Genomic DNA, 27,951 nt, shown 5'->3' with positions numbered 1-27,951 from the left:
AAGAGAATTGTCAAAGAAAGGTAAGGAATCAGCCCAGAGCTACAAGGGAGGAACTGGTCAATGACATAAAGAGAGCTGGGACCACAGTTCCAAAGGTCACTGTCGATAGAACACTACTCCGTCATGGTTTCAAATCATGCATTGCACGGAAGATTTCCTGCTCAAGTCATCTCATATCCAGGCCCGTCTGAAGTTTGCCAATGACCATCTGCATGATCCAGAGGAGGCATGGGAGAAAGTCATGTGGTCAAACGAGACCATAGTAGAACACTTTGGTCTAAACTTCACTTGTCGTGTTTAGAGGAAAAAGAAGGATGAGTTGCATTAAGGAGAGTATGAATGGGGCCATTTATTGTGAGATTTTGAGCAGCAACCTCTTTACCTCAGTTAGAGCATTGAAGATGGGTTGTGGCTGGGTCTTCCAACATGACAACAACCCGAAGCATACAATTGGGATAACCATGGAGTGGATCAGTAAGAGGGATATCAAGGTTCTGGAGTGGCCTAGCCAGTCTCCAGACCTAGATCCAAAAGAACATCTTTGGAGGGAGCTTAAACTCTGTGTTGCTCAGCGACAGCCCCAAAACCTGACAGATCTAAAAGAGATCTGTGTGGAGGAGAGGGACAAAATCCCAGTTACAGTGTGTGCAAACCTAGTCAATAACTACAGGAAATGTTTGACATAGGTAATTGCAAACAAAGGCTTCTGCACCAAATATTAACATTGATTTTCTCAGGTGTTCAAATACTTATGTTCAGCAGTGCAAGACAAATAAATTCTTAAAAAATCATACAATGTGATTTCCTGATTTTTTTTATTTATTCTGTCTCTCAGAGTGGGAATGCACCTACAATGTGAATTTCAGACCCCTGCATGATTTCTAAGTGGGAGAACTTGCAAAATTTGGTATGGCATGTTGCAGCCTTGTGCTAAAATCTGACAAATTCTTGTTTCCCCCATTAATCTGCACTCAATACCCCATAATGAGAAAGTGAAAACAGAATTTTTAAAATTTTTGAAAATTTATTAAAAAGAGAAAAACTAAAATGTTGAATTGAAACGTATTTAGACACTGTCACGGCTGGCGGTGGGGGAAACCCCCAGCCGTGCGGTGCCAGGAGATGGTGGGGTTACCCCTTGGCCGGGACCACAGAGTTAGGGAGCAGGTCACCTCCTATAGCGTCCCTAACGCTGACCCTGTCTCCTGTCTGTATGAGCCGACCTCGGTGGTAGGAGGGCTCATACGCCGGAACCTAAGAGTCCCTACAAGCCCTCAAGTCGGCCCTGAACTAGGGGACAGAGTAAGACGACCTGCTCCTCCTAGACACGGAGGAGCAGGAGTCTCAACGGCCAAGCAACACAGGGGGAACATCAACAGACATATGGAAATGACAGGTAAGTGAGACTAGTCCTGCACTTACCTGCCACAGACACACAAACCTGGAACCCATGAACAAGTGCTGATGTCCACAGCAACATAAAGGACACAGCACACACCAGACATACAAGGGAAACCAGGAAACCATAAGCTGCACTAACAAGATAACCCCGCACACACCTAGATAACACCATGAAACACAGAATAAACTGACAGAGGTTTATGACCAGAAGGATGGTCCCCACCAGGCAGATGGAGGAGACAGGAGGCTGCTCCAGCCAGCATGGCTGAGAGCAACCTACTGAGCCCAGCCAGGGACTGAGGCTTTATAGGCCAAGAGGCCCCACCCAACGATCAGCACACACCCAGTGAAGTCACACACACTGGGAAGGGAGTTAACCCTTCCAGCAACACAGAAGGGAAACTCACATAAAGGGGAAAACACGCAACCTCACTCACCTGTCTCCGACGGCAACGGCATGCGTGGCAACCGTGTCTTCCAAAACAGCCAACAGGCCGAGACACCTCCACAGCATGCAAACATCGCCAGACGTTGCCGCGGACAACCGCAGGTGAAGGGAGGAGTCCAGGTGCACATAAATCATCACCTCGTGCACAACAAACAACACAAAGTGCACACAGACACACAAACGGGCATTCACACAAAACCCGTTGCCAAGGGCAACCGCACGCACACTTGTTGTCCGCGGCAACCGCACCTGAGGCAAACAACTAAGTGCCCCAGCTGCGGTTGACGAACTCCCAAACCGCGGGCAACAGCATGCGGCACCCAAGGAGTCACGACCATGACCAAGGGTCGTGACACTCCCTCCCCTCAAAGCCCCCCCCAACCGAAAAGGGAAGCTGGTGGGACCAAACAACAGGGAGGGGGGGGAGGGGCAATGCCTGATAACCACCAGTGTCTCCCTCCAGAGCTGCCGCCAACGGACCTGGACCGTACACAACAGTCCCAGGTCGCCAGCCAACAGAGCAGACTGGAAGAGAGAACACTGGAGGCACTGCCAGATAGATGCCCGTATCTCCCCCCGGAACTGCCGCCAACAGACCTGGACCGTACACAACAGTCCCCAGGTCGCCAGCCAACAAAGCAGTCCGGAGGAGGAACACAGGACACCAGACCGATGCCCGTATCTCCCCCCAGAACTGCCGCCAACAGACCAGACCGTACACAACAGTCCCCAGGTCGCCAGCCAACAAAGCAGTCTGGAGGAGGAAAACAGGACACCGCGTCCAACTCAGGAGGACGTTCCTACTCCAGGTCGCTGCCAGCAGACACTCCCCAACCAGCACACCTGCCGGAACACCGAAGGAATGCTGCCAGCAGACGACCAGAGATAGGAACCCTGAGAGGGACGAGGGGTCACCAACACGGACACGGTTAGCAAGGTGGCGGGGAAAAGCCACCAACCGCGCCGTTAACGGTGAACCCCGTAACGCTCTCCCTCCGGAGAACGCGCATGCACCCCAACGGTCAATGGATGCATGCTTCACCCTCTTACGAAGGAAGACCAGGTGAGGTGCCAGTTCTGGTCATACTGTCACGGCTGGCGGTGGGGGAAACCCCCAGCCGTGCGGTGCCAGGAGATGGTGGGGTTACCCCTTGGCCGGGACCACAGAGTTAGGGAGCAGGTCACCTCCTATAGCGTCCCTAACGCTGACCCTGTCTCCTGTCTGTATGAGCCGACCTCGGTGGTAGGAGGGCTCATACGCCGGAACCTAAGAGTCCCTACAAGCCCTCAAGTCGGCCCTGAACTAGGGGACAGAGTAAGACGACCTGCTCCTCCTAGACACGGAGGAGCAGGAGTCTCAACGGCCAAGCAACACAGGGGGAACATCAACAGACATATGGAAATGACAGGTAAGTGAGACTAGTCCTGCACTTACCTGCCACAGACACACAAACCTGGAACCCATGAACAAGTGCTGATGTCCACAGCAACATAAAGGACACAGCACACACCAGACATACAAGGGAAACCAGGAAACCATAAGCTGCACTAACAAGATAACCCCGCACACACCTAGATAACACCATGAAACACAGAATAAACTGACAGAGGTTTATGACCAGAAGGATGGTCCCCACCAGGCAGATGGAGGAGACAGGAGGCTGCTCCAGCCAGCATGGCTGAGAGCAACCTACTGAGCCCAGCCAGGGACTGAGGCTTTATAGGCCAAGAGGCCCCACCCAACGATCAGCACACACCCAGTGAAGTCACACACACTGGGAAGGGAGTTAACCCTTCCAGCAACACAGAAGGGAAACTCACATAAAGGGGAAAACACGCAACCTCACTCACCTGTCTCCGACGGCAACGGCATGCGTGGCAACCGTGTCTTCCAAAACAGCCAACAGGCCGAGACACCTCCACAGCATGCAAACATCGCCAGACGTTGCCGCGGACAACCGCAGGTGAAGGGAGGAGTCCAGGTGCACATAAATCATCACCTCGTGCACCACAAACAACACAAAGTGCACACAGACACACAAACGGGCATTCACACAAAACCCGTTGCCAAGGGCAACCGCACGCACACTTGTTGTCCGCGGCAACCGCACCTGAGGCAAACAACTAAGTGCCCCAGCTGCGGTTGACGAACTCCCAAACCGCGGGCAACAGCATGCGGCACCCAAGGAGTCACGACCATGACCAAGGGTCGTGACAGACACTTTGCTATGACTCTTCAAATTCTGATTTATTTTTACATATTTGTAATACTTTAAAGCAGTGGTCCTCACCTCTAGTCCTCAGGGCCCAAAAGACGGTCATGTTTTCAGGATTTCCTTAGCATTCAGCAGTAGCGTTGGGCGTGAATTTTTGTATCGCGAATATTAATCGTGAATATCAACACTTCGAGAATTCACGAATATTTAGAATATTGTGATATATATTCGTAATATTGAATATTCTAGTTTTTTTCCATCAGTGACCTCCCTTCTTGCTTGTGGGCCAATGAGAAGGCTGCAATGTCTTTGTCTGAGCTTAGCAACATCCCTAGCAACCAATAAGAAAGTTGCCTTCCCTTTACTATATAAGAACCTCCCCAGCAGCCATTTTCTACAGTTTTTTAAACTGAGACAGCAGAGAGAGACAGCAGTGTCATTGCTGTGCTTTGTACTTTCCACACTATATTAGATAGATAGCTAGATAGCTTATATACAGTACAGACCAAAAGTTTGGACACACCTTCTCATTCAAAGAGTTTTCTTTATTTTCATGACTATGAACATTGTAGATTCACACTGAAGGCATCAAAACTATGAATTAACACATGTGGAATTATATACATAACAAAAAAGTGTGAAACAACTGAAAATATGTCATATTCTAGGTTCTTCACAGTAGCCAAACTAGGAAGTTAGACCCTCACTGCCATCCGTAGCTCACCTGCGGTGACGTCACCCGCTCAGACGTGAGCGTTAGTAAAAGGTAACGGGAGCATACCGCCACCGGCCGGGGCGAACTCCCAATACTTCAATAACATTAGACAGCCTATGCTACAGCCATCCTCCCTTGGATCCGCTCTCCCTGTTCTGCACCGAGGACCGCCGCATGACACAGTACCGCATATATATACCGAGATACATATATATATATGTTGAAGCGATCTTGTGTATTTGCGTGATAAGGAGGAAGGTGTTTGATAAGTTTGGCTATCTACCTATTTGCAGTTAAAGCGCACAGTGTTGCATTGTGTTATATGTAATTGTGTCTTGTACAGCCTGTCTGTACATATTCTAGTATAGCAGGATATGGGACTGCTAGAACACTGTTGCGATTTTGATGTCGTGGAGCGCCAGTTGAGAACATTGCATATATCCTGATATATCCTGTTATAGTGTAGCTGTTGCAGTGCAGTGTGTTAGGTAATGTGACAGGTTCTGCTGTCCATACATACATGCAGACCTGCTAAAATGTTTCAAGTATTGCGCCAAAATATTCGCATCATTAGTGCCGATTAACTCAATCATGAATATATTTTGGAGCACTCTATCTGCATATAAAGCAATTTTTAATGTTCTGTCCTGCCAACCATTTTCTCCAGTCTCAGGAAACTTCTGGCAGCTTGGAAAATGTAGCAAAAGTGACCCACGCCTGTATTTCGCGCGCATTACACAAATATTACATTGCTGATTTTTTGCAATCAAGAAAGTAATCCTGAATTTGCGAATATATGACAATTATTCAGCCAAATTTTTGTGAAATATCGTGAATTCAAATATAGCCCCTGCTGCTCATTACTATTCAGCAGGTGATATAATTAGTGTCAGTGCATAAGGACTTACCACAGGTGTTCATTCTGTGGGATATTCTCAAATCATGACCGGTAGATGGGCCCTGAGGACTGGAGTTGGAGAACACTGCTTTAAAGGGTTATTCTAGGATCTTACTATTGATGGCCTATACCCAGGATAAGCCATCAATATCTGACCAGTAGGGATCCGATACACCGTACCCTCCTCCCTTCCTGATCACCTACATTCTTGTAGCTCCTGTGCCAGAACTACAAATCTCCATCCATTATGTAATGGATCGAGTTGGTAACTGCAGCAACTACTCCCATTCACATCAGTGAGCTGTGTAATTGTACCCAGAAGCTATTGTACTACAGCTGGTCAGTGAGAGTAGACCCTCACAATCTGATCCTAAAGAGAGCCCATCAATAGTAAAATGATGGAATACCCTTTTAAACACTGTTTTATACTTTGTTTTACTTGTTATTTCAGTCACTTGTATTGTAGTGTATGCCTGTCAGCAACATCTATTGGTAATAAGGCAGGCAAAGCTCCTATACTGTTACCACCACCATGACATATTATGGCAGGGTTCATTAACAGGCTCTCTCCCATGATATTATAGTTAGTGAAGAGCGGCAGGGGCTATATTCAAATTTGCAATATTTCACAAATATTTGGGAGAATATTTGTAATATATTTGCGAATTCGAGAATATTTTCTTGATCGCTAAAAATTGTCAATGTAATATTCGCGTAATGCGCACGAAATACATGTGTGGGTCACTTTTGCTACATTTTCCAAGCTGCTAGGCGTTTCCTGAGACTGGAGAAAATGGTTGGCACGGCAGAACATTAAAAATTACTTTATATGCAGTTAGAGTGCTACAATATATTCACGATTGTGCAAATTGTCACTAACAATGCTAATATTTTGGCGCAATACGTGAAACTTCACATTTTAGCAGGTCTGCATATATGTATGGACAGCAGAACCTGTCACACTACCTAACACACTGCACTGCATCATATCAGACACTCTACACTATATCAGGATCTTACCTACACTGACTATCTACCACTAACTATCTGTATTATATATATATATGAGCTAACTAGCTAACTATCTAATGTAATTAAACAGTAAAGCACAGAACACAGCAATGACACTGCTGTCTCTCTCAGAACTTAAAAAAACTGTAGAAAATGGCTGCTGGGGAGGTTCTTATATATTAAGGGGTAGGCAACTTTCCTATTGGTTGCTAGGGATGTTGCTAAGCTCAGAAAAAGATATTGCAGCCTTCTCATTGGCCCACAAGCAAGAAGGGAAGTTACAGATGGAAAACAAAAATCTAAAATATTCAAAATTGCGAATATATATCACTATATTTTAAATATTTGCAAATTTGTGATCAACACTAATTATAGTATGTCATGAGGAGGGAGTGTGTTAAAGTATACCACCAAATGTATGTTTCCCTACCTATGCAATCGCTTGTGTATTAAAAAGGTTATCCAAGAGTAATATGAACCTCCCAGAGTGGAGATCATACTTACCTGGTCCCTGCCACTGGGTTTGGTGTTGATCATTTGGAAGGGGGGGGGCATGACTGCTGCAGCCAATCACAGACAAGAACTGTGACCTGCTCCCCTTGCATCACGTGACCAGTTGTCATGATGCAAGGGTAGCAGGTCATCGATCGAGCCTGTGTTTGGTTGCAGTGGTCATATGCCTTCCCCATCAATAAATGCTGATTTCAGCAAGGCAGGAAGAGGAAGAGCTGGGCTGCGAGCAAAGGACACTGAACCCATTGGTGGAGACCATATAAGTTTGATCTCCACCGTGTGTCGGCCACTCTGGGAGGTCTGTCTTACTCTTGGATAACCCATTTAAGTTGAATACATTTATCAAATACACCAATTGTAAAACAAAAAAAAAGTGTTTGCTAGATTTTTCTTTTTGTAAATACAGTTTTATTGAAAGGATTTCTTAACACTATTCAAAGTAGCTGTGAAAGTTCTACCAGTATATACTGTCCGAATGTTTGCTGAAAGGACATTGTTTTGGGATATGTTTGACTAATGATAGAAATAATTACCTTATATATGCAGATTATGACATTTTTCTGCCATAATCTGAGTAGAAAGATAGATAATTGTTTAGAGTCAGCAAAGTTAAAGCAACAAAATAAAATTAACTTCTAAAGAACTAGTCCTGTACAACAGCATAAATTATACATGTAAGTTATTGATATTTAGCTATTTTTTAATTGGGCCAAAGAAACAATGAAAATTAATCCAATGTGCAAGGCTATGATTTGTATAAGGGATACGGAATAAATGAATAGGCAAAAGGAAGAGACAAATACATTTTGTCCTCTATCATCCCATCAATGACCCAAGACAGTGATTGAATGGCATTTGTAAAACAATGGAGACCTATTCTAATTATTGCCAACTTACAATATTGAATACAGATGTGCTCGCCTTCTCAAGCATTCTCAACGTCTAGTCTTGCAGTATCACAAAATCTCTTCCCTTAGACTTTTAGTAAAGAGGATTTGTTTAAGTTTTAATAAATTTTAAGAACTTAAGATGTTTAAAATGGTATATAATCTTGTTATTTAACTAAGAGCTCCCTCCTGTACTCTGTAATTTCTCATTTTCTAAGTACTCCATGAAATGTCCTTCAACAGACTGGCAGACAGTATGTCTTCTGAGAGAAAGGGATATTACTTTCACCCACTCACAGCTTATTTTCAAATATTGTTAATTCTCTCAAGTTTTGCAAGGTTTTATGTGTATTGTCATTTACATGCATTTTGTTCCATTCAGCTATTGCATTTTGTATTTAAAATAGTAGCTTGAAGCAGATGCTATTACAAGGGTTGTCACACCTCATCTTATTTTGTCGATCACCAAGCACCATAAAGACCTTAATTCACCAATAATCTTCCTATTGATGGGGAAGGGTTATATCTTAAAGGGGCAGTGCTGTCTAGACCAGGATCTTAGATGCGATAAATGTCCCATGACAATAAGCTTTCACTGCTTAACCTTATGAAACAATTTATGGCAGAATCTTAATTGACCTCTGTTAGGTGTATATAGGCAAAGGATAGTAATAGATAGCGTTATTGATAGAGCATACTAAAAGAACATATCTGCACTGGGTATCTACAAGTTTGTCCAACAGACGAAAAGCAACCAAATCTCTAATGGCAATCAAAACCCCTTGACGCTTGGAGACATGGGACTGGAAAATAGTGGGAAAGCTGGGATGTTTGATGCGGAACGCATCTTTTAGTAACAAAAGGGGTTTCCTGAGCACATTACAGTTTAACCTTTTTTTTTACCTCCGCTCACATTTATGCTCATTTCCCGGGGCTATTCATGGAAGCTAATTTGAGCCCCATGGTTAATTAGTATCATATGGGAAGAATTGTCGCCATTCTCCCAGTATGTCCAGCCACCACCATTGATATGCTGAAACAGCTGAAAGAAAAAGATTATATAAGTCATGAGACAGTAGAATCATCTTATGAAAAGTTTGACTTCAGCTGATGTGCGCCTGGGCAGGACAAGGGCACAAAAAAAGGATCATATGTTTCCTGGTTCCCCATATCAACAGATGGCGGTATGCCACTTAGGTTCCATACGAGCAGGGGGCAGTTTCCTAAACAGAGCAGGGTACACAGTTATGCGCCACTGTTTGAGAAGTGTTGTCCCATCCTCTACCAATTTAATGACATGAAAAACACCATCTCCTTTGATGAGGAGATCGTGGGGAAGCTCCATCTGTAGGAAAATTTGTTGTCAGTGCTGAAGTGAGAAAAGCAAATTTTCTGTGGTGCTGGAGTTTTGTAGCGCACAGGTCAGAATACAAGAGGTCATTTATCAAACTGGTGTAAAGTAGAACTGGCTTATTTGCTTATTGATTACAGATTCCTCCTTTCAATTGTTCTGTTTATTCCCCAGTTAATGTGAATTTGTTTCTTGAACCGAAGGGTTGTCATAAAGCTCTCGTGTGTAGCATCTGTTTTAGTGTGCATTCACATGGCCAAGTCCATTTCACTGACCACAAACTATGGATCCACACAACACAGACATTGGCCATGTGCAACCCGCATTGAAGTGCAGACCCATTAACATCATTGTTATTGCCAGAGTCCATGTTTTGTGGATCCATGGTTTGTGGTCATGCACCCTATTGTGTGACAACAGCTGCTCCCAGTCTATGCTCTACTGTCTTGAAACAATGGAAATTAGCCTTTTTTAAAACCGTGTCTTTGCCCTCTCAACCAGAGTTTGCTTTTTACAGTATATCATTGTAATTATATTTTGGTCGGTCACTGTTACCAAGTGTTTCACAAGCAGTGACATCTCCAGCAAGCTCTTCACTCTTAGATATTACCAGATCCCATAAAGCATCACTTCTGGTAGGAATTCCAGAAACTGGCCCATAAAGTGGTCCTACAGCAAGATGAAAATTTTTCCCCTGGAAAAATCTCCCATTGTACCCGCCTGTGCAACCATTAGCATGTTGTGTATCATTAAGGAATAGATCATCAATGTCTTGCTGTGATACAGTAATATAAACAAACCATGTTTTTTATTACACAAAAATATAATTGTTCTTAAATTTTAATCATCTCATCTCCTTAATCTGTTACTGGTGATAAAGAAAACAGTTCTTAATCACTTGCAATGAAAGCAAGAATCACAAGCAACTCGACAGTGCGCCTTGAAATGAAATGAGGCAAGGACTACTGGTGAAATGCTTCAGGGAGCAGAAGATGGCAAACTGACATGACATACGCCAAAAATCAAATCAAGTTATCCGCTCTCATATCTCGCCTATCTTTGACAAGTCCTGTCTGAAATCATAGTGTCTTGATAACATAGAGATGTCCCACAAAGACAAAGCTTCATGCCAAGCAGTGAGGAAGGCTGACAGTATGAGAGTAGTGCACAGAATTCTAACAACAAGGTGCCTTAAACTATACTCTGAGTTCAGAGTTGGAAGGAACCATGAACAGTGGCTGCATATGGTACATCATGAATAATTTAGATTCCAAATAGCAGTGTGTCTTATTTCAACTAAAACCAACTTGTATTTTTTGTAGTCGGTGATAATTTCTTATTTATAGAAAAACTTTCAATGATTTGAGCTACTAGTATATGTTTTTCCAGTTTACAAGATTCCCAAAATGTAACATAATAAATGGGATATTTTTTTTCCAGACATAGGTTTGGTCAGCTAATGGGGTTAAAGAGGTATAAAATAGTTCTAAGTGGAGTGGAGATGAGATAACTTAAAATTCATTTTGTGTCTAATTTGTCACTTAAAAAAAAAAGTGATTCATGTTCGAATTGATTCTACAAAAATCAAAGTCGCTCCATGGTATATGGCACTCTGAGGTATCCTCTTCCTAGCTTTTAAAGAATCTCTGTACTTTCACACAATTTCATTTAATTTAATAAAGAATTAGAGAACCCCTCAGTAATCATCCTGTTTTGCGGCTTACTGACCAAGTGTTTTTCTTAATTTTTTCATCATCGCCTTCCAAGAGCTATAACTTTTTTTATTTTTCTCTCTAAACATTTTTTTATGTTTTACTACTTTTATGCAATAACCCCCCTTTTTTTTAAGAAGTTTAAAAGGAGTTATGTGAGGGGTTGATTTTTGCAGGAAGACATGTAGTTTTAATTATCATTTTGGGGTAAATAACACTTGTTGATCACTTGATATAAAAAAAAATAATCGGCAACTGAGAATAAATGACCAATTCTGGTGTTTTGTTTTTATTGTTATGTTCACCATAGGGGATAATTTACATGGTGTTTATGTAGTGTGGATCATTACAGATGCAGCGATACCAAATATGTGGGGGAGATTTATTTATTTATTTTATATTGAAAAGCACTTTTTTTTTCAATGGAAAAATGTATATGTTTTTATTGGAAATTTTAAAAATGTATTTTATTTTTTACTTTTTTTAATCACTTAATAGTCCCACAAGGCAGTCTTTTGATTGCTTCTAAAATACAATGCACTATCCCTATAGTTTTAATGTCAGTGCTATACCGATATTGACCAGCAGGCTGCGCCAGAGAGGTAGTGCCTGCTGGAGAACTGTCAAGGCAGGCTTGGGGCCTACACCAAGTCCCAGCCTGCTTTGTGCATACATTGGCACCCTGCAAACGCATTTATAGGGTGGCAATGGGAGACAGAGGGTGTCTGTTCCCTCTGTCACCACTTTCATGTGGTGGGCCTGCTGGTCTGGCCTGTTACTCTCTGCTGGGGGACCCGTGCAGCGCTTAGACTGGGCCGCCATGAAAAGGCAGACTGCTGTAAATAGGCAAATGGGGTAAAAATATGCCTGCATCCACCTGAGAAAAAATTTGGGTTCTCACTTCCATCTATGTTACAGTCCACTGCCTATGTTAGGGAAGATACATCCCTGGTAACAGAGACTCTGAAGACAGCTAAGAGGAAGTGGGGTTGTGTCAGAGCTATCTTAGATCATGAGGCGGATAAATCAACTGCTTTTATGCTGCTTCTGAACATCTTAGGTACCTCTTGCCTTTCTGTAAGTGTGATTTATCCCTTCTTATCTGTTCTGTGAGCTCCTGAGCTGAAAATAAACATAGTGAGAAGTAAAAGGAAGGATTTTTCAGTGGTACAGTGCTGGAAGAAGGGAGACGCCCACTGCTTCTGAGTGAAATGAATCTAACTTTGCTGCTAAAACAGGGAATAATATGGCTCAAAAAAACATTATAGAAGCCCAAACATAACTGCTCTTTCATAGTTATGATTGTACAAAGAAGCACAGCCATTATGCAAACCTTTTTTGAAAAACTCAGGTACGCTTTAATTCTTGAAAGCAATGACAACAATAGTAAATAATGTCAGAGTAAAGACATGTATAATATGTATGAGTAATGGTGTTAACTTGAGAAGTTTTTACAAATTTGAGTCAGCTGCTTTGCCAAATTCTACAAAAAAAATTGCTTCATGATAATTTACTTTGTCACGAAGAGCATTTCTTTGCAAATAGCTGGTTAAATCATGGGGAAAAGTGATTGCGCCATCACTGTCACTTAATCCCTCAGATGTGTTAATTTCTGATTGTGGCTTCTGACATTTATATTAATGCCTTTGAGGGGTTAAACATAAAAAAATAAAATAAAAATTGCACTTGCCTTATCCAGTTGAGTGAGAAGAGACTGCCGTGGCCATCTTTCTTGAAGATGCAGCATGAAATCTTGCTCAGTGCTTGATTACATCATCATACTGGCCGGTGTGGTGACATCATATGTCACCGCTCACAAGATTTTGCCCAGGATCTTGAAACAAGATGCCCATGGTAGCCTTTTCGTGCTCAAATAGATGAGGTGAGTATGATTTTTTCTTATTTTTACCGCCATTTCATGGAAAATTGATTTGTTACCGCTTTGCTGAAAATCAAAATTTCCCTGAAATTCGGATCAAAGATTCACTCAACACTAGTTTTAACAAAGAGCGTGTTTAAAAACACACTGTAAAATTGCATGTGTTAGGCTTTTTCATATTAGAAAGTTGTGTTTAAACACAGTGTTGATGGAAAAATTAATGGCTTGTTTGGACCAAGCATCCAAAAATTATGCCTTAATGGGCAGAATTGTGACCAATGTTCTAATTTTTGTTGTCTTCATTCAATAACCACTAATCACAAGACATTTGGCTTAATGAAATAGCTCAGAATTTACTCACAATGAAAGTAGAGCTCTTCATCTCCATCCTGACTGGCCTTGCTGTAGCCACACTGCCTGTAGAATAGGAGGAAAATATTAGCTTAATATGTCATGTGATGAATGTATAGCATTATGAGATAGGACACATGATTTATATTGTGGGCTTGCAAATGAAATAAAAAGGGAATGAATGCGAAATAGTAATGGGACATAAAATAAAACCTGTATTATAACTCTAAAATTACATTTAGATAGAATTGTAAGATATTGTTACTGCATATGTACAGTATGGGGATGTTCCAGTAATATCTGCATGTAATTCCACTATATATATATATATATATATATATATATATATATATATATATATAAAGTATGTGCCATTCTATCTAATCAATAACCAGTAGAGGTTTTTAAGAGCATTCAGTTTCAGCATTGCCAGAATTAGGCCACGTTTCCCTCAATCATAATATGACAAATATTTCTACCAATCAGACATTAGATCTTCATGGCATTTTTATTATGGAGGTGTGAATCCAACTTTACTCTTTAGATAGCCAAGCAGCGTTAACATACATAAAAAAATCAATGACAATCAAGGCTGGAGAAATGAATGATTTTGGTTTTTAACACATATTCACTCTTTTATGGGGTTGGAATGAAATTACATAAAATTGTAGTGTGCAAACCAGTGTAAATCAATACATAATTTTGTAGGCTGTGAGCAAAAGGTCTTACCTCCTCCATATCATGAGTCCTATTACCATAGAAAGTAACACAATGAATCCTGCCACAGACACTATGACTATGACGATTAGTGGATTCTGTTCACTGGATATTAGAGCCACTGCAATATGAATAAAAAGACAATTAGTCATGTAAAAAAAAAAATCATTAAGCACCATAAAAAACTACAATTAAAGGCCCTCTTATACAGGTCAACAATCTGGGCAATTTATATGCAAGGAGTATTCCTTAGGATGCCTGGAGCATATGTCATCACTACAGTCATTGACTGTAGCAGCCCACGTGACCCTGTCCATGCTTGAAGTTACCATTCACAGGTTTGGGGGGGTTAGGGGTTAATCAGGAGGTCATTCTGGACACAGGGGGTATTCTAAGCATAAAGGCTAATAACCAGATCATAAAAAAATCAAGTACTGTCACAGTGATCCAATATGTTATTGTAATTAAACATAATATGCTGCCCTCCTGACAAGGCCACTATAATGAAAGTTGTATTTCAAAATGACTCTAATAAAATATTAAAATGAATCCTTCTGGCTTCCATAGCACTCACACATTCATAGAAGATGACATGAGAAAAATATTCCTGTTTATCACAAGGCCATATTAAAATTTTGACATCTGAATGCTTATTCTTATTCATTAATTTTCTGCCTTCCAATGTTTGCATGAGAAGGTTCTAGGCAGCTACACTTTTTTCCATAAAATTTTTATTGGATTCAATTCATTCTGAAAGTGTCTCTTGAGCAGTAAACGGATGCAATTTAAGGCCCCGTTAAGCACAATCTGTAAAATTCATACCAAGCAAGCTATCATTCCAACCTTTCATTTATAACTGTGCTGTCTGTTTAAATGGAAATCATCCCTTTCTCAGACAACAATATTTTTGTCATGGGTGTCACTGCCATGGCTTTTTAACAAACTGTGTGTAAGCTGCTGCTGTTGTGCCTTTGGAGCCTTTTAATGGAAGAAAATGAGAGGTTTTCATACATACATACAATTTCCCAGCAGATAAAAACCCGTTGCCCCAACTAATCTGCTCTTTTCTAAATTGATATCAAAACCTTGCCCTAGTTAATCTACCTTGCGGCGTTAGATCAGACTACAAGGCCAACACTGGCTTCTATTTGCCAAATAAAACTGGTAGAACGCCATATTATTGTGGCCTTCTGCTGCTCACACAAGAAAATCTAATTTTGTATGTCTTGATAAAGCATGAAATATGTCACATGTTTTAATAAAAGATTAGTCTTCCGTAATCCAGATAAATTTGCACTTCGACTAATGTGATTCTTGAAAGGTCTGATCTTCACAGTGATGTTACATGCTGTAATAATTGCACTGTGCAATAGCGGTAGATTGCAGTGCTATATGGTTGCTGGTAATGTTAACATATGTAAAGGAGGGTGAATTACGGTAAATTACTTGTGCATATGCCAAGTCACGAACCCCTAATTTTGTGGTCATGAAAAAGTCATAAATCAGATTTTGTGCAAACAGCATATAACACTGCGATCCACCAACATCTGAACCTGTGATAAAATTGCAGTGGAACCCTAGCAACAAGTGCAGCTAAACATTGCTGATGATTCTTGATTAGTTCTATCCATTAGCTTGGAGGAATTTTAGTCACTCCTCTGTACAAACAGCTTCAGTTCTGTTATGTTGGTGGCTTTCCTCCCATGCTCGTTTCAGGGCCTTCCACAGCATTTCTATTGCATTATGGTCAGGACTTTGACTTGGCCATTCCAAAACATTAGCCGTATTCTTTAACCATTTATTGGTAGAACAACTTGTGTGTTTAGGGTCAATGTCTTGCTGCACGACACAGGTTCTCGTGAGTTTCAGCTTATGGATAGATGTACTAAAATTTGTCCACCAAACATTGTTCCAATATCTTTATGGCATATCCAGGTGATCTTTCACAAACTGCACACAGGCAGAAGTATTCTTTTTGGAAAGCATTTGCTTTATTTTTGCAATCCTACCATGCACACTCTTGTTGTCCTCCTGAGTCATGGAAATTAACATTACCTAATGTAAGAAAGACCTTTAGTTGCTTAAAGGTTACTCTAGGTTCTGTGACCTTGTGGACTATTACTTACCTTGCCCTCACGATATATATCTGCTTATATTAATATAAATGAAGCTCACTACAACAGCCTGGTTTGTTTTCCCTCTGGATTCAAAGAGTTCAACATGAGCAACTATCCTTCTGAGGTCCTCAGAAATCTTTTTTTTCCCCTGCTGTGATACATTTCTAAAAGCATCAAGATCAGACTTTGATAGATCCCTGTTCTTTGAATGAAACTGGTCATCCACTCACACCTGATTGTCATTCAATTGATTGAAAGGTTTACATACCTTTGCTGCTCACAAATGTGTGGTAATGGATTATTTTCTTAAATAAATAAATGACCAAGTCTAATATTTTTGACTCATTTGTTTGATTTGATTATCTTCTATTAGGATTAGGACTTTTAGAATATGTAATGTAGTTTTAGGTCATAATTCTGAGGGATTTACAAACTTTTAAGCACCACAGTACCTATCCTAAGGATAGTTCAATAGTTTACTAGTGGGTGCAAGATCCCTGGGATATTCGTAGATTAGGACAATGACCTCCACCAATCAAATACTGATGACCTATTATAAAGATAAGCCATCAATGCACACTTCCCCCTTTAAAGGGGTTTCTGGGATAACTTGATACCATGTCAACAGCAGTATAAAGAGGCCATGTAGGATGGATGATGTAGAACTTCCTGCAGTACAGAGCACAGTGTGGTCCTTGGAGTGAGTATGGTTCCATAGAAAGGAAACCACAGACACACTATCTACATGAAGTGCCATAATTCTCTGCAGGAGAACAGTACCATAGTAGTGCATATGATGAAACATGAAGCAATTGTTTCACATGTATGCCTCCATATTATATTAAATGCCCAAGGAGTTACAGTATGGGCTATTTATTTCTAAGGGCACTTTATTGTTGTATTGGCCGTTTCCACGAGTGTGTGACAATTTGAAGTATGAGGTTGTTTTCGGTTACCAAAAATATGCATAGTAATTTGCACTGGGCATGAAGAAGAATCACAATATGGGGAGTGTTTTCCTTTAAGACAGAAATGCTATTATTCATATTAAGGTGCACATTTACTGCTGCCATGTGCATTAAGAAGATATAAAGTGCTCAGCTTGCAGAACAAGCCAAGAATAAAGGTGCATGACATTTGTTTGTGTTAATTGCCATAATATATGAGATATAATTATGTATAGTCTATGAGGAAGTTATAGAAAATAGTTATTGCTTTGGAGCTAAAAATACAACACAGTAAGCGAGATGCAAGCTACTTAATTAAAGTATGAGCAGAATAATTATAGATTATTGTAATTATGGATTATTTTAGAGATTTATACTCTGCATAAAGCAAGAGGACTTCTATGTCCCAAGAATAAGAAAGCACATAAATCCAAATCTGCATCCTTGCTATTATATGAGATGACTTAAAGGAGTTCTTCAGGACTTGAAATGGGTTTTATTTGCTTCAGCATATAGAGTGCTAAAACTCTGGAATGCACAATCTGTGACAATCTCATTGTTTCAATTGTGGTAATTGTATAACAGGTAGGTAACAGAACAATAGCATTATGTGACATAGAAACAGAATCCTGAGCACTTTTGTCTGGGAGGCACTTATTTGCCTCTGAAGTGAACATTAGCTTTCTTTCTGAATGAATTAGTGTACGCTGAATTGATTAATAGAAATAGACGTCTTTTATAAAAGGACAGATTTATTATCAGGCACAGTAGGCCTTTGCTTCCAAGAAGCATAGGTTAAAAGTTTTCTCTTTTCCCTGCACAGCATGTATGTTAATCTTATTTTTTTTTTTTAAGGCAAAAATGAGAGGAGGAATTGGAAAATTAACTAATTCAAGTTGAGATACATTATATAGAGAATATCAATATCAGACTGTAAGGGGCCCCTGCCGATCAGCTGTTTGAAGAGAAGGCAGTGCTCATAGAAGTGCTACCTTCTCTGCTCTGTTTACTTTCTTGCTGAAGCAATTCCCATGGTGAGCAGGTGTAATTACAAGTATAGCGTCCCCATTCACATCTATAGAACGGCTCGGTCTGTGAATACTACAGAGCCACCCCATTGCTTCGGCAGGCAGGTACACAGAGCAGAGAAGGCGGCGCTAGTACGAGCGCTGTCTTCTCTTCAAAAAGCTGATCGGCAGGGGTGCCGGGAGTTGTATCCCCTCTGATCTAATATTGATGAGCTATCCTGAGAAAACAACTTCTTTAAGGGGGTTTTGGGAATATTAAAGGGATCGTGAAGTGCAAATATATTGATGGCATCCTTAGGATAGGACATCAATATCAGATCGGTGATGTGCCCAGCCCAGGAAAATAGCTGTCAGCTATTGAAGGTGAATGGGCACCTTTAGAAAAATTACTTACATGTTCCTCATATGGAACAATGACCAAAAAGCAATGTTTTTTTTGAAACTGGCCTATTCCTTTCCAGAAAATGTGAATTAAAATATATATTTTTTAACAATGGAACAAATACCAAGTGCTAGAGCTTTAACTGGTAGAGGAAAGAAGAGATAAAAAGGCACAAAGTTTTATGTAAAATGGATGGTTTATGGCTTTGGCTGCCTACAGGCTCTAACAGTATAAATCAAGAAAAGAAAAATGTATGCAAAAAAGTCGACATGCAGTTACGTCCAATAGGCATGAACTTTATGTCTCTGTTTACTCAGCATAATATGCTTGTACTCTGCTAGACGAGCTGCAGGGAATCAGAGATCATCTGTGATAATGACCAAGATTAACTATCATAAAGAGAAATTATGACATTTAAGTGTGATTTGGATAATTTTATTACAATATGACTAAAATGAACCAAGAAATATTCATGGGGTAAAAAAAAATTACCCATAAATGCATAGGATATAATAGTTGGCACTCACCAATGTAGAAAAGCAGACTTCTTTATTGTCCAAAAAGACATTCCAATAAAAGGCAGGGGCGGAAAAAAATTGCCCATAATTCTACACTATTTTGTGCCTGTACTGCGAAAACTGTGATAACAATCTTCATAATAACAAATGATGGAAATTGAACATAATAAGTAATGTATGCTTTCAGCCCTCTATGTAAAAGCTGACTTCAAAATTAATGAATTACACTGTCCATGAAGAGAGAAATGTTATAAAATATCTTAAGCCAGACTCAGTTCACTTAAGGACTATTATTACCTATGTTTTTTTTTTTTTTCAAAAGTTTGTATAGACCCAAGTAGAGGGCAAATCTTCCTAAAGTGTTAGGCCAAAAGGCCAGATCCAGGATTCTAATTAGCGGGGTCAGAATAAAAAGCAGAAACTTTGATCCACAAAGTCAGGGACAAGTGTACACTTAGGAACAGTATAAGCTGTGGCTATACATGATCTGATATAATCAATCATACCGCCATACAGTGCCCATGTAATAGTCATATACCAAGGCCATAAGGCGGTTTGCAGAATATTATCATTAGTGTTGAGAGAAGCGAGCTTCGGATCATTGTTGGATCAACTTTGGATCAACACTAATTATCATGCTGCAAACTACGTTAGAGAGTTTAGTATACTCAACAATTGCATCTAGGATTTACAGGTGATGTAATCTCTGATTGGATTTTTTCCCTTTCCTTCTGTTCTCCATCTAGCTCAGAGATCATGAAAACCTTTCCTCACCACTGCCAAATTTGCTGCACAGCCCACCTGAGTTTATATGGCAACAAATTTAGAGCTCAGATTAAAGCCTAAATTAATTTACATAGACCTCAGTGCTCAGGCTAAAAATTATCCAGACCTCAGACCAGACCCAAAAGGTAATCCAGAGTCCAGGCCAAATAAGAAAATTAATTTACCTCCCAGATTATACTCCTTCATTAATGCAGTGTCCTTACCAGACCCCAAAATAAATTCAAATCCCAGATAATACTCCAATACGCTAAAGGGCCACCACAAAAACATGTGCATGCAGAGATTCAAATCTAGTTTGTAGCAACTTAGAGCTGAACTGGAGGCCAACAGAGACATAATGTGACAAAGAATGATTTTAAAAAGTGGTCTTGTTTGGTTTGGGAACTTGATCGCCCACTCTAAATCCACCCCTGTTTATGACTCAAGCACATGGTAATATTATGGCTCTGTATTGTATTTCTCTTAATATAGCACCAAAAGACTGATATCAGCCCATGCTTTACTATTACATTGCTTTAATTAAATATAGAAAAATATGCATTTTTTTGCTCTTGCATTTACACAAAATGTTCCAAAGCATGATGTATTGCTGGGTATTCTCCATCAGGAGCATTGCTTTTAGACGAAAAGGCAATGCTTCATGTACAGGGAGTGCAGAATTATTAGGCAAATGAGTATTTTGACCACATCATCCTCTTTATGCATGTTGTCTTACTCCAAGCTGTATAGGCTTGAAAGCCTACTACCAATTAAGCATATTAGGTGATGTGCATCTCTGTAATGAGAAGGGGTGTGGTCTAATGACATCAACACCCTATATCAGGTGTGCATAATTATTAGGCAACTTCCTTTCCTTTGGCAAAATGGGTCAAAAGAAGGACTTGACAGGCTCAGAAAAGTCAAAAATAGTGAGATATCTTGCAGAGGGATGCAGCACTCTTAAAATTGCAAAGCTTCTGAAGCATGATCATCGAACAATCAAGCGTTTCATTCAAAATAGTCAACAGGGTCGCAAGAAGCGTGTGGAAAAACCAAGGTGCAAAATAACTGCCCATGAACTGAGAAAAGTTAAGCGTGCAGCTGCCAAGATGCCACTTGCCACCAGTTTGGCCAGATTTCAGAGCTGCAACATCACTGGAGTGCCCAAAAGCACAAGGTGTGCAATACTCAGACATGGCCAAGGTAAGAAAGGCTGAAAGACGACCACCACTGAACAAGACACACAAGCTGAAACGTCAAGACTGGGCCAAGAAATATCTCAAGACTGATTTTTCTAAGGTTTTCTGGACTGATGAAATGAGACTTGATAGGCCAGATGGATGGGCCCGTGGCTGGATTGGTAAAGGGCAGAGAGCTCCAGTCCGACTCAGACGCCAGCAAGGTGGAGGTGGAGTACTGGTTTGGGCTGGTATCATCAAAGATGAGCTTGTGGGGCCTTTTCGGGTTGAGGATGGAGTCAAGCTCAACTCCCAGTCCTACTGCCAGTTTCTGGAAGACACCTTCTTCAAGCACTTGTACAGGAAGAAGTCTGCATCCTTCAAGAAAAACATGATTTTCATGCAGGACAATGCTCCATCACACGCGTCCAAGTACTCCACAGCGTGGCTGGCAAGAAAGGGTATAAAAGAAGAAAAACTAATGACATGGCCTCCTTGTTCACCTGATCTGAACCCCATTGAGAATCTGTGGTCCATCATCAAATGTGAGATTTACAAGGAGGGAAAACAGTACACCTCTCTGAACAGTGTCTGGGAGGCTGTGGTTGCTGCTGCACGCAATGTTGATGGTGAACAGATCAAAACACTGACATAATCCATGGATGGCAGGCTTTTGAGTGTCCTTGCAAAGAAAGGTGGCTATATTGGTCACTGATTTGTTTTTGTTTTGTTTTTGAATGTCAGAAATGTATATTTGTGAATGTTGAGATGTTATATTGGTTTCACTGGTAAAAATAAATAATTGAAATGGGTATATATTTGTTTTTTGTTAAGTTGCCTAATAATTATGCACAGTAATAGTCACCTGCACACACAGATATCCCCCTAAAATAGCTGAAACTAAAAACAAACTAAAAACTACTTCCAAAAATCTTCAGCTTCCATATTAATGAGTTTTTTGGGTTCATTGAGAACATGGTTGTTGTTCAATAATAAAGTTAATCCTCAAAAATACAACTTGCCTAATAATTCTGCACTCCCTGTATACATCATATAGTACCAGGTCTATAATCAGGACAATAGAGTCTCCATGCGCCACCACTCCCACTGAGTCCTGTGCATGGTCACTAACTCAGGAACTTGTTCCCTCATTTTTTATGTAAAAAAGGAAATATGTGACATCACACTTGGTGGTAACGTAAGCTTTTAATGACCTTTGAAAGGTTTATACCATGATTATTTAAAGAAAAAGCAACTGCATGGCGTTAGCCGGTGTTTAAATAGTGTAACATTATCCATGTCTGCCAGAAAGAGAAAAAGACAGATTCTGGTCAGACCCTGCCTCCAGCAGCACAGATTAGCAGCAATATTATTGGGGAAACATGGAAGCAAGAAGTGTAAGATTTTATACCAGAAAAGATCCCTTCCCTACCAGCTCCGTAATAGATGCGGGACTTTAAAGATGCGGGCACTATAGCCGCGGGTGGCTGCCTGTTCTTTTAGCAGACACCTGCGGCTCATGTCCGCAACCGGCAGTAATGCCGATCGCGGATATTTAACCCCTTAGATGCTGTGGTCAATGCTGACCATGGCATCTGAGCGTGCTGAAAATCGAAAGCTTTCAATTTCCGGTTATGCTCAGACTCCCCGTGTGGCGATCGGAGGAGCCCTTGCCTGTAATAGGACTCCACAGGAAAGTACAAAAATCATCATAGATTCAAATGCAAGTGCATTGGAGTCTATGATAATAGCAATCAGATGATTGATTTTAATAGTTCCCTGTAGGAACTATAAAAAAGTGTAAAAATATTTACAAAAATAAATAAAAAAACATAAAAATTCAAATCAGAACTAAAAAAATAAAAAAATGTGCGAAAACGCCCTTAGTATAAAAATATAAAAATATATTCCCCATACGGCAAACAGCAAAAGGGAAAAAAGCATCCAAATGGCCGACTCGCCGTTTTTGGACACATCATTTTCTACAAAAAATTAAATAAAAAGTGATCAAAAAGTCATACACACCCTAGAATGGTATCAATGAAAAGTTCGCAAAAAATTAGCCCCCATACAGCTCCGATCACATAATTACAAAAAAGTTATAGGGGTCAAAATATGGCTACAAAACAATAAAACTGATTTTTTTCCCCCACTTTTAATTTTTTTTATCACTATCAAAACGCAAGAAAAACTATACATACAAAGTATCGTTGGATTCGTCATACAAAAAACTGTAAAAAAAATGTAAAACTGTGGTGGAATAGCTTTTTTTTGCAATTTCACCCCATTTAAAAAAAATTTCCTGCTTCCCACTACATCATATGCAATATTAAATGGGGGCGTTGGAAAGTACAACTTGTCCTGCAGAAATCAAGCCTTTATATGGCTATGATTAGTGCAATTGTCTGTATTATGTATGTGCACCCCTTATCATATGTACAGCGCTATGGAATGAATGGCGCTTAAATAATAAATAATAATAATAATAATATGTGAACAGACAAATAACAAAGTTATGGATCTGGGAAGGCAGGGAGCGCAAAACGAAAACGCAAAAAAAAAAAACTCTGGGGGTGAAAGAGTTAAACAGTTATCAACAGATTTTTCCAGACTTTCACACGGAAATGATTAATTGGACAAGTCCTTTAAAGGCATTTCCTGACATTGTTGCTGACAACCCCTGGGGCACTTCCCTGCCCCTGAACATAAATAAACCTCACTCACATGTCCATGGTCCTGCAACTGCAACTGCAGGGACCAGAATCTGCTGGGACTGTAGGATTGCAGCAGCAGAACTGCGGATAGATGAGTAGGGTTTTTATATTCAGAAGAGGGCCCCAGAGGTTTGTCTGCTCCAAAGCCAGACAACCCCTTTAAAATATAGAACTTTAAATTTTTTAATGAGGAATTTATAGAAAATAATTTATTTTTGAAGCAAAAGATTAAGCTATATGGATCTTTAGCATCATAAATGCAAGAATACTATATTCCATGACAACATAATAATTGGGAGGTGTTTTGTTTAATTTATTTAATTTAGTTAATTTTTTAAATCACAAAGATGGTCACACATAGTAAGTAAAATTATTTATCTTAGTTTTGAACTGAGTGTATGCATTGTCATGTCTCTATTCCCAAAATGAATTTTTTTCAGTAGACAGATTTGATGATGTGCAGTCATGGGAACTCAATATTAAAATATCCAGTTTCATACTAAATACTCTCAGCGCCATGTTCATGTAATTAATATTCTTATTCAACATTATTTGACTTTGTAAATGGTTTAATCCAGATGAACTATACTTCCTGAATTCTAATTTTTACAAAAAATTACAATTTGTTAAAATATTGTTTCATTTTCCTTCTTCAAAGGAATGTTGAGCTGTTTCCGTTTTTATTGTCTGTTGGATGTGTGAAGATGTTCTTCCTATGTGGATGTTTGTATTAAACTATGGCTACATGATAAATCATCTGTTATATATTTTTCCTCCATGGTGTATAAGGAAGAGGGAAACAGATGAATGACCTAAGGGTAGGTTCAGGCAGTGTCTTTTGGAGGAGGTTTTGAGTCAGATTTTCCTGTAGGTTTTTAAGCTATAGCAAGTGAATTTGAATGGAATACAGAAATATAAAGAAAGGACTTATACTTCTTCATGATGGGTCCACTTCTGTCTTTAAAAAACCGGAAGGAAAATCTGCCACAAAAACCTCCTCCAAAAATCTCCATGTGAACCCACCCTAAATGGGAAAGCGGACAGTATCTATTAGATATGGCGCTTCCAAAAATCACAAAAAATATTGGGAGGGGACAATTTTTAGTGGATTTAAAGTTACCGATACCGAGCAATGACCTGGACCTTTTGAAAACCACAGGTTATTTGAGTATTTTAAAAGTGTTATTCATAGCCAGACTTTCACCAGCCATACCTACAATATTGACTTGGTTTGAGACTGCAAAGACTAGAGGCAATGTTATATTGATCTACTAGTTATATATAGATTGACTATTTATATTGATTTTGTGTTTAAAAAAGTAACATTTAAAAAAAGAAATAAGATATGGCCTCGTGGGTTGATCACTGGGACCAAGTATTGTTTTCCATGTGACAACTTTAACAATATGTTCATAAGAGAAAGAGAACACCAGATTCACACAGTAATATCAGTAATATCCCAGCTTGGTGCTGGTACTTGCGCAGTCACAGAGCAACCATCTTAGAACACCACATACTACAAGCAATATTAATGTAGTGTTTTTATCCTATTATATATGATGAGATATCAACTTCTGGCTTTGTCGCTGTGGTCATCACAGTATAACTTTCTTTGGGCCAACATTTCTTCCCAGTTGCATGTCTTGTCTTCCTACTTTTCAGGTTCAAGATTCTTGAGAATCCTATGATAAGTTCAACATCCTTGCAGTAAACTGTTATAGTCAAACCGCTCACAGTGAATGCTAACGAAGCTGATCTCAGTTAGCACGATCAGAAGATGTACATGTCTTTGCATTCTGTAGATGCAGAGTTGTGTCTCCCGATTGTTTGCAAACTTTTAACAAAAGAAGTCTGTTTCGGATTATGTAACTTCAACAAGTGGGTCTTAGAGGGTAACTACAATATTAAAAAGTTTTGACATGTCAGTAGTTATGTGGTTAACATTTTGATAGTGGGGACACTTAGCTGAGTGCTGTGTCCCTCCATTTCTGATCAGATCCTCACTTCAGCAATTTGTGGGGGTCACAGCACCTGGACCCCCACAGATCAAAACTTCTAAAATGTCACAATGACATGCAAATGTTAATTAAAATGATAGGTACCCTTTAAACTCAAGCAGAAGTAATGGTTTCTACTGGTGAGATTTTCAGCTGTCCCACTATTCATCTCTATATTAGTGACAAAAGGTTTTTGTGCATGATTTTACAAATAAAATGTGCTGTTCTTTCTGGAAACAGCACTCTTCCTTTATGTAGGCTGTGACTGGTACTGCAATTGAGTGTACATTTTTTTTTAGCAGAACTGCAATACTCAATACTATACTACAATATAGTTCACTGGCAGAAGGACCCAGCTTCGCACGCGTATATTTCATCTATTTCATTTAATGTTCGTGTGTGTCGTTAAGATACCGACAGTATCCCCCATAAAAGTGACCTCTACAGCACCCCGCCCCTTAAACAGTGACCTAAACAGTGCCCGCCCCCTAACAGTAACCTCCACAGTGCCCGCCCCTTTAACAGTGACTTACACAGTGCCCACCCTTTAACAGTGACCTCCACACTGCCCACCCCTTTAACAGTGACCTACATGGTGCCCGTACCTTTAACAGTTACCTCCATGGTGCCTGACTCTTTAACAATAACCTCCACAGTGTCCGCAACTTTAACAGTGACCTACACAGTGCCCGCCCCTTTGAGTGACCTCTACAGTGACCGCCCCTTTACGTGAGCTCCATAGTGCCCGACACTTTAACAGTGACCTCCACAGTGCCCGCCCCTTTAAGTGACCTTCACAGTGCATGTCCCTTTAACAGTGACTTCCACAGTGCCTGCCCCTTTTACAGTGACCTCCACAGTGCCCACCCTTTTAAGTGACCTCCACAGTGGCCACCCCTTTAAATGACCTCCACAGTGCCCGCCCCTTTAAGTGACCTCCAAAGTGCCTGCTCCCTTAACAGTTACCTCCACAGTTGCCGCCCCTTTAACAGTGAGCTTCACGGTGCCTGTCCCTTTAACAGTAACCTCCACAATGCCCGCCACTTTAAGAGTGACCACGGTGCCCGTCCCTTTAAGTCCCCTTTATGGTGCCCGCCCCTTTAAGTGAGCTCCATAGCGCCCTCCTCTTTAACTGTGACCTCTACAATTCCCGTCCCTTTAACAGTGACCTCAACAGTGCCCTCCTCTTTAACAGTGACCTCCATAGTGCCCGCCCCTTTAAGTGACCACCACAGTGGCCGCCCCCTTAACAGTGACCTCCACCAAGATTAATAGCTAACCCCTTGTGTTAAACCAAATGAAAAGCATACTGCACCCTTCAGTGAAGCAAAAAAATAATAATAATAATAATATATATATATATATATATATATATATATATATATATAAAATAAAACTGTGTGCACCCCTGCAGTGCAATGGCTTCTTAGTGGAACAAAATAAAGAAATTTACTTTTAATCTTTTAATCTATGATGTGGCAGTCCAAACACATTATTTTTAATCGCTTCTGTTAGCTGTAGATTAATTGTGAGTCAGTAGCAGCACAGTGGCTCATTGGTTAGCACTGGTGCCTTACAGCACTGGGGAAAAATAATTATAGTTCACTGTTACTGCCAGGTCTAAATTATCACCATGGGATTTACCGTGCAGTACCCCAAGATTTAGGTAAATGCCCCATGAATTAATAGGGAGGGTGGTAGCAGTGGCAATACCAGTTAAAACAGTGGCCTCATGACAGTGGCGAGGGTGGCAACAGCAGTGACAATAAGCCTGTTTTTTACATCACTGTTCATTTTTCCGTTCTTCTGAGCCATCAGAAGAACAGAAAACAAAAAAATTAATAAATAAGGCCTATATTTTGAGCATCCATAAAGCCTGCTTCAGATAGTCAGCATTTGATCAGTAATTGTAAGCCAAAACCAGGAGTGGGTCTAAAATATAGATAAAATGTTATGGAAATATTTGCATCTTTTCTGTGTTTTGGACCCATTCCTGCTTTTGCCTTACAAATTCTGATCAAATACTGATGCAAAATACTGACGTGTGAAAGACACCTTATGCTTAATATCCATATGTTTTGGCCATTTATGTCTGAAATCAGTTGGTGATATCATCAAGGGCTGCAAGAGATTTTGTGCTAGATCTTCAATCAAGATGACGCCCGTGGCCCGTCGTGAGTAAATAGATGAGTAAAGTATAATTATT

General features: G+C 40.2%; 1 protein-coding gene across 2 annotated transcripts in view; it reads right to left on the bottom strand.

The window, feature by feature from the left end:
* The window catches only part of EPHA10 (EPH receptor A10), a 682,002-nt gene that overhangs the window by 150,696 nt on the left and 503,355 nt on the right, over nt 1-27,951 (bottom strand). For both annotated transcript variants that reach the window (XM_044284653.1, XM_044284654.1), the window contains exons 6-7: nt 14,112-14,220; nt 13,393-13,448 (exon numbers count right to left, since the gene is read on the bottom strand). In XM_044284653.1, the coding sequence (XP_044140588.1) occupies nt 13,393-13,448; nt 14,112-14,220 (165 nt within the window). The remainder of the gene's footprint in view (nt 1-13,392; nt 13,449-14,111; nt 14,221-27,951) is intronic.

This window comes from Bufo gargarizans, chromosome 3, assembly GCF_014858855.1.
Source record: "Bufo gargarizans isolate SCDJY-AF-19 chromosome 3, ASM1485885v1, whole genome shotgun sequence".
NCBI lineage: Eukaryota > Metazoa > Chordata > Amphibia > Anura > Bufonidae > Bufo > Bufo gargarizans.
Note: the sequence above shows the minus strand (reverse complement) of the source record. Positions and strands in the feature narration are given on the sequence as shown.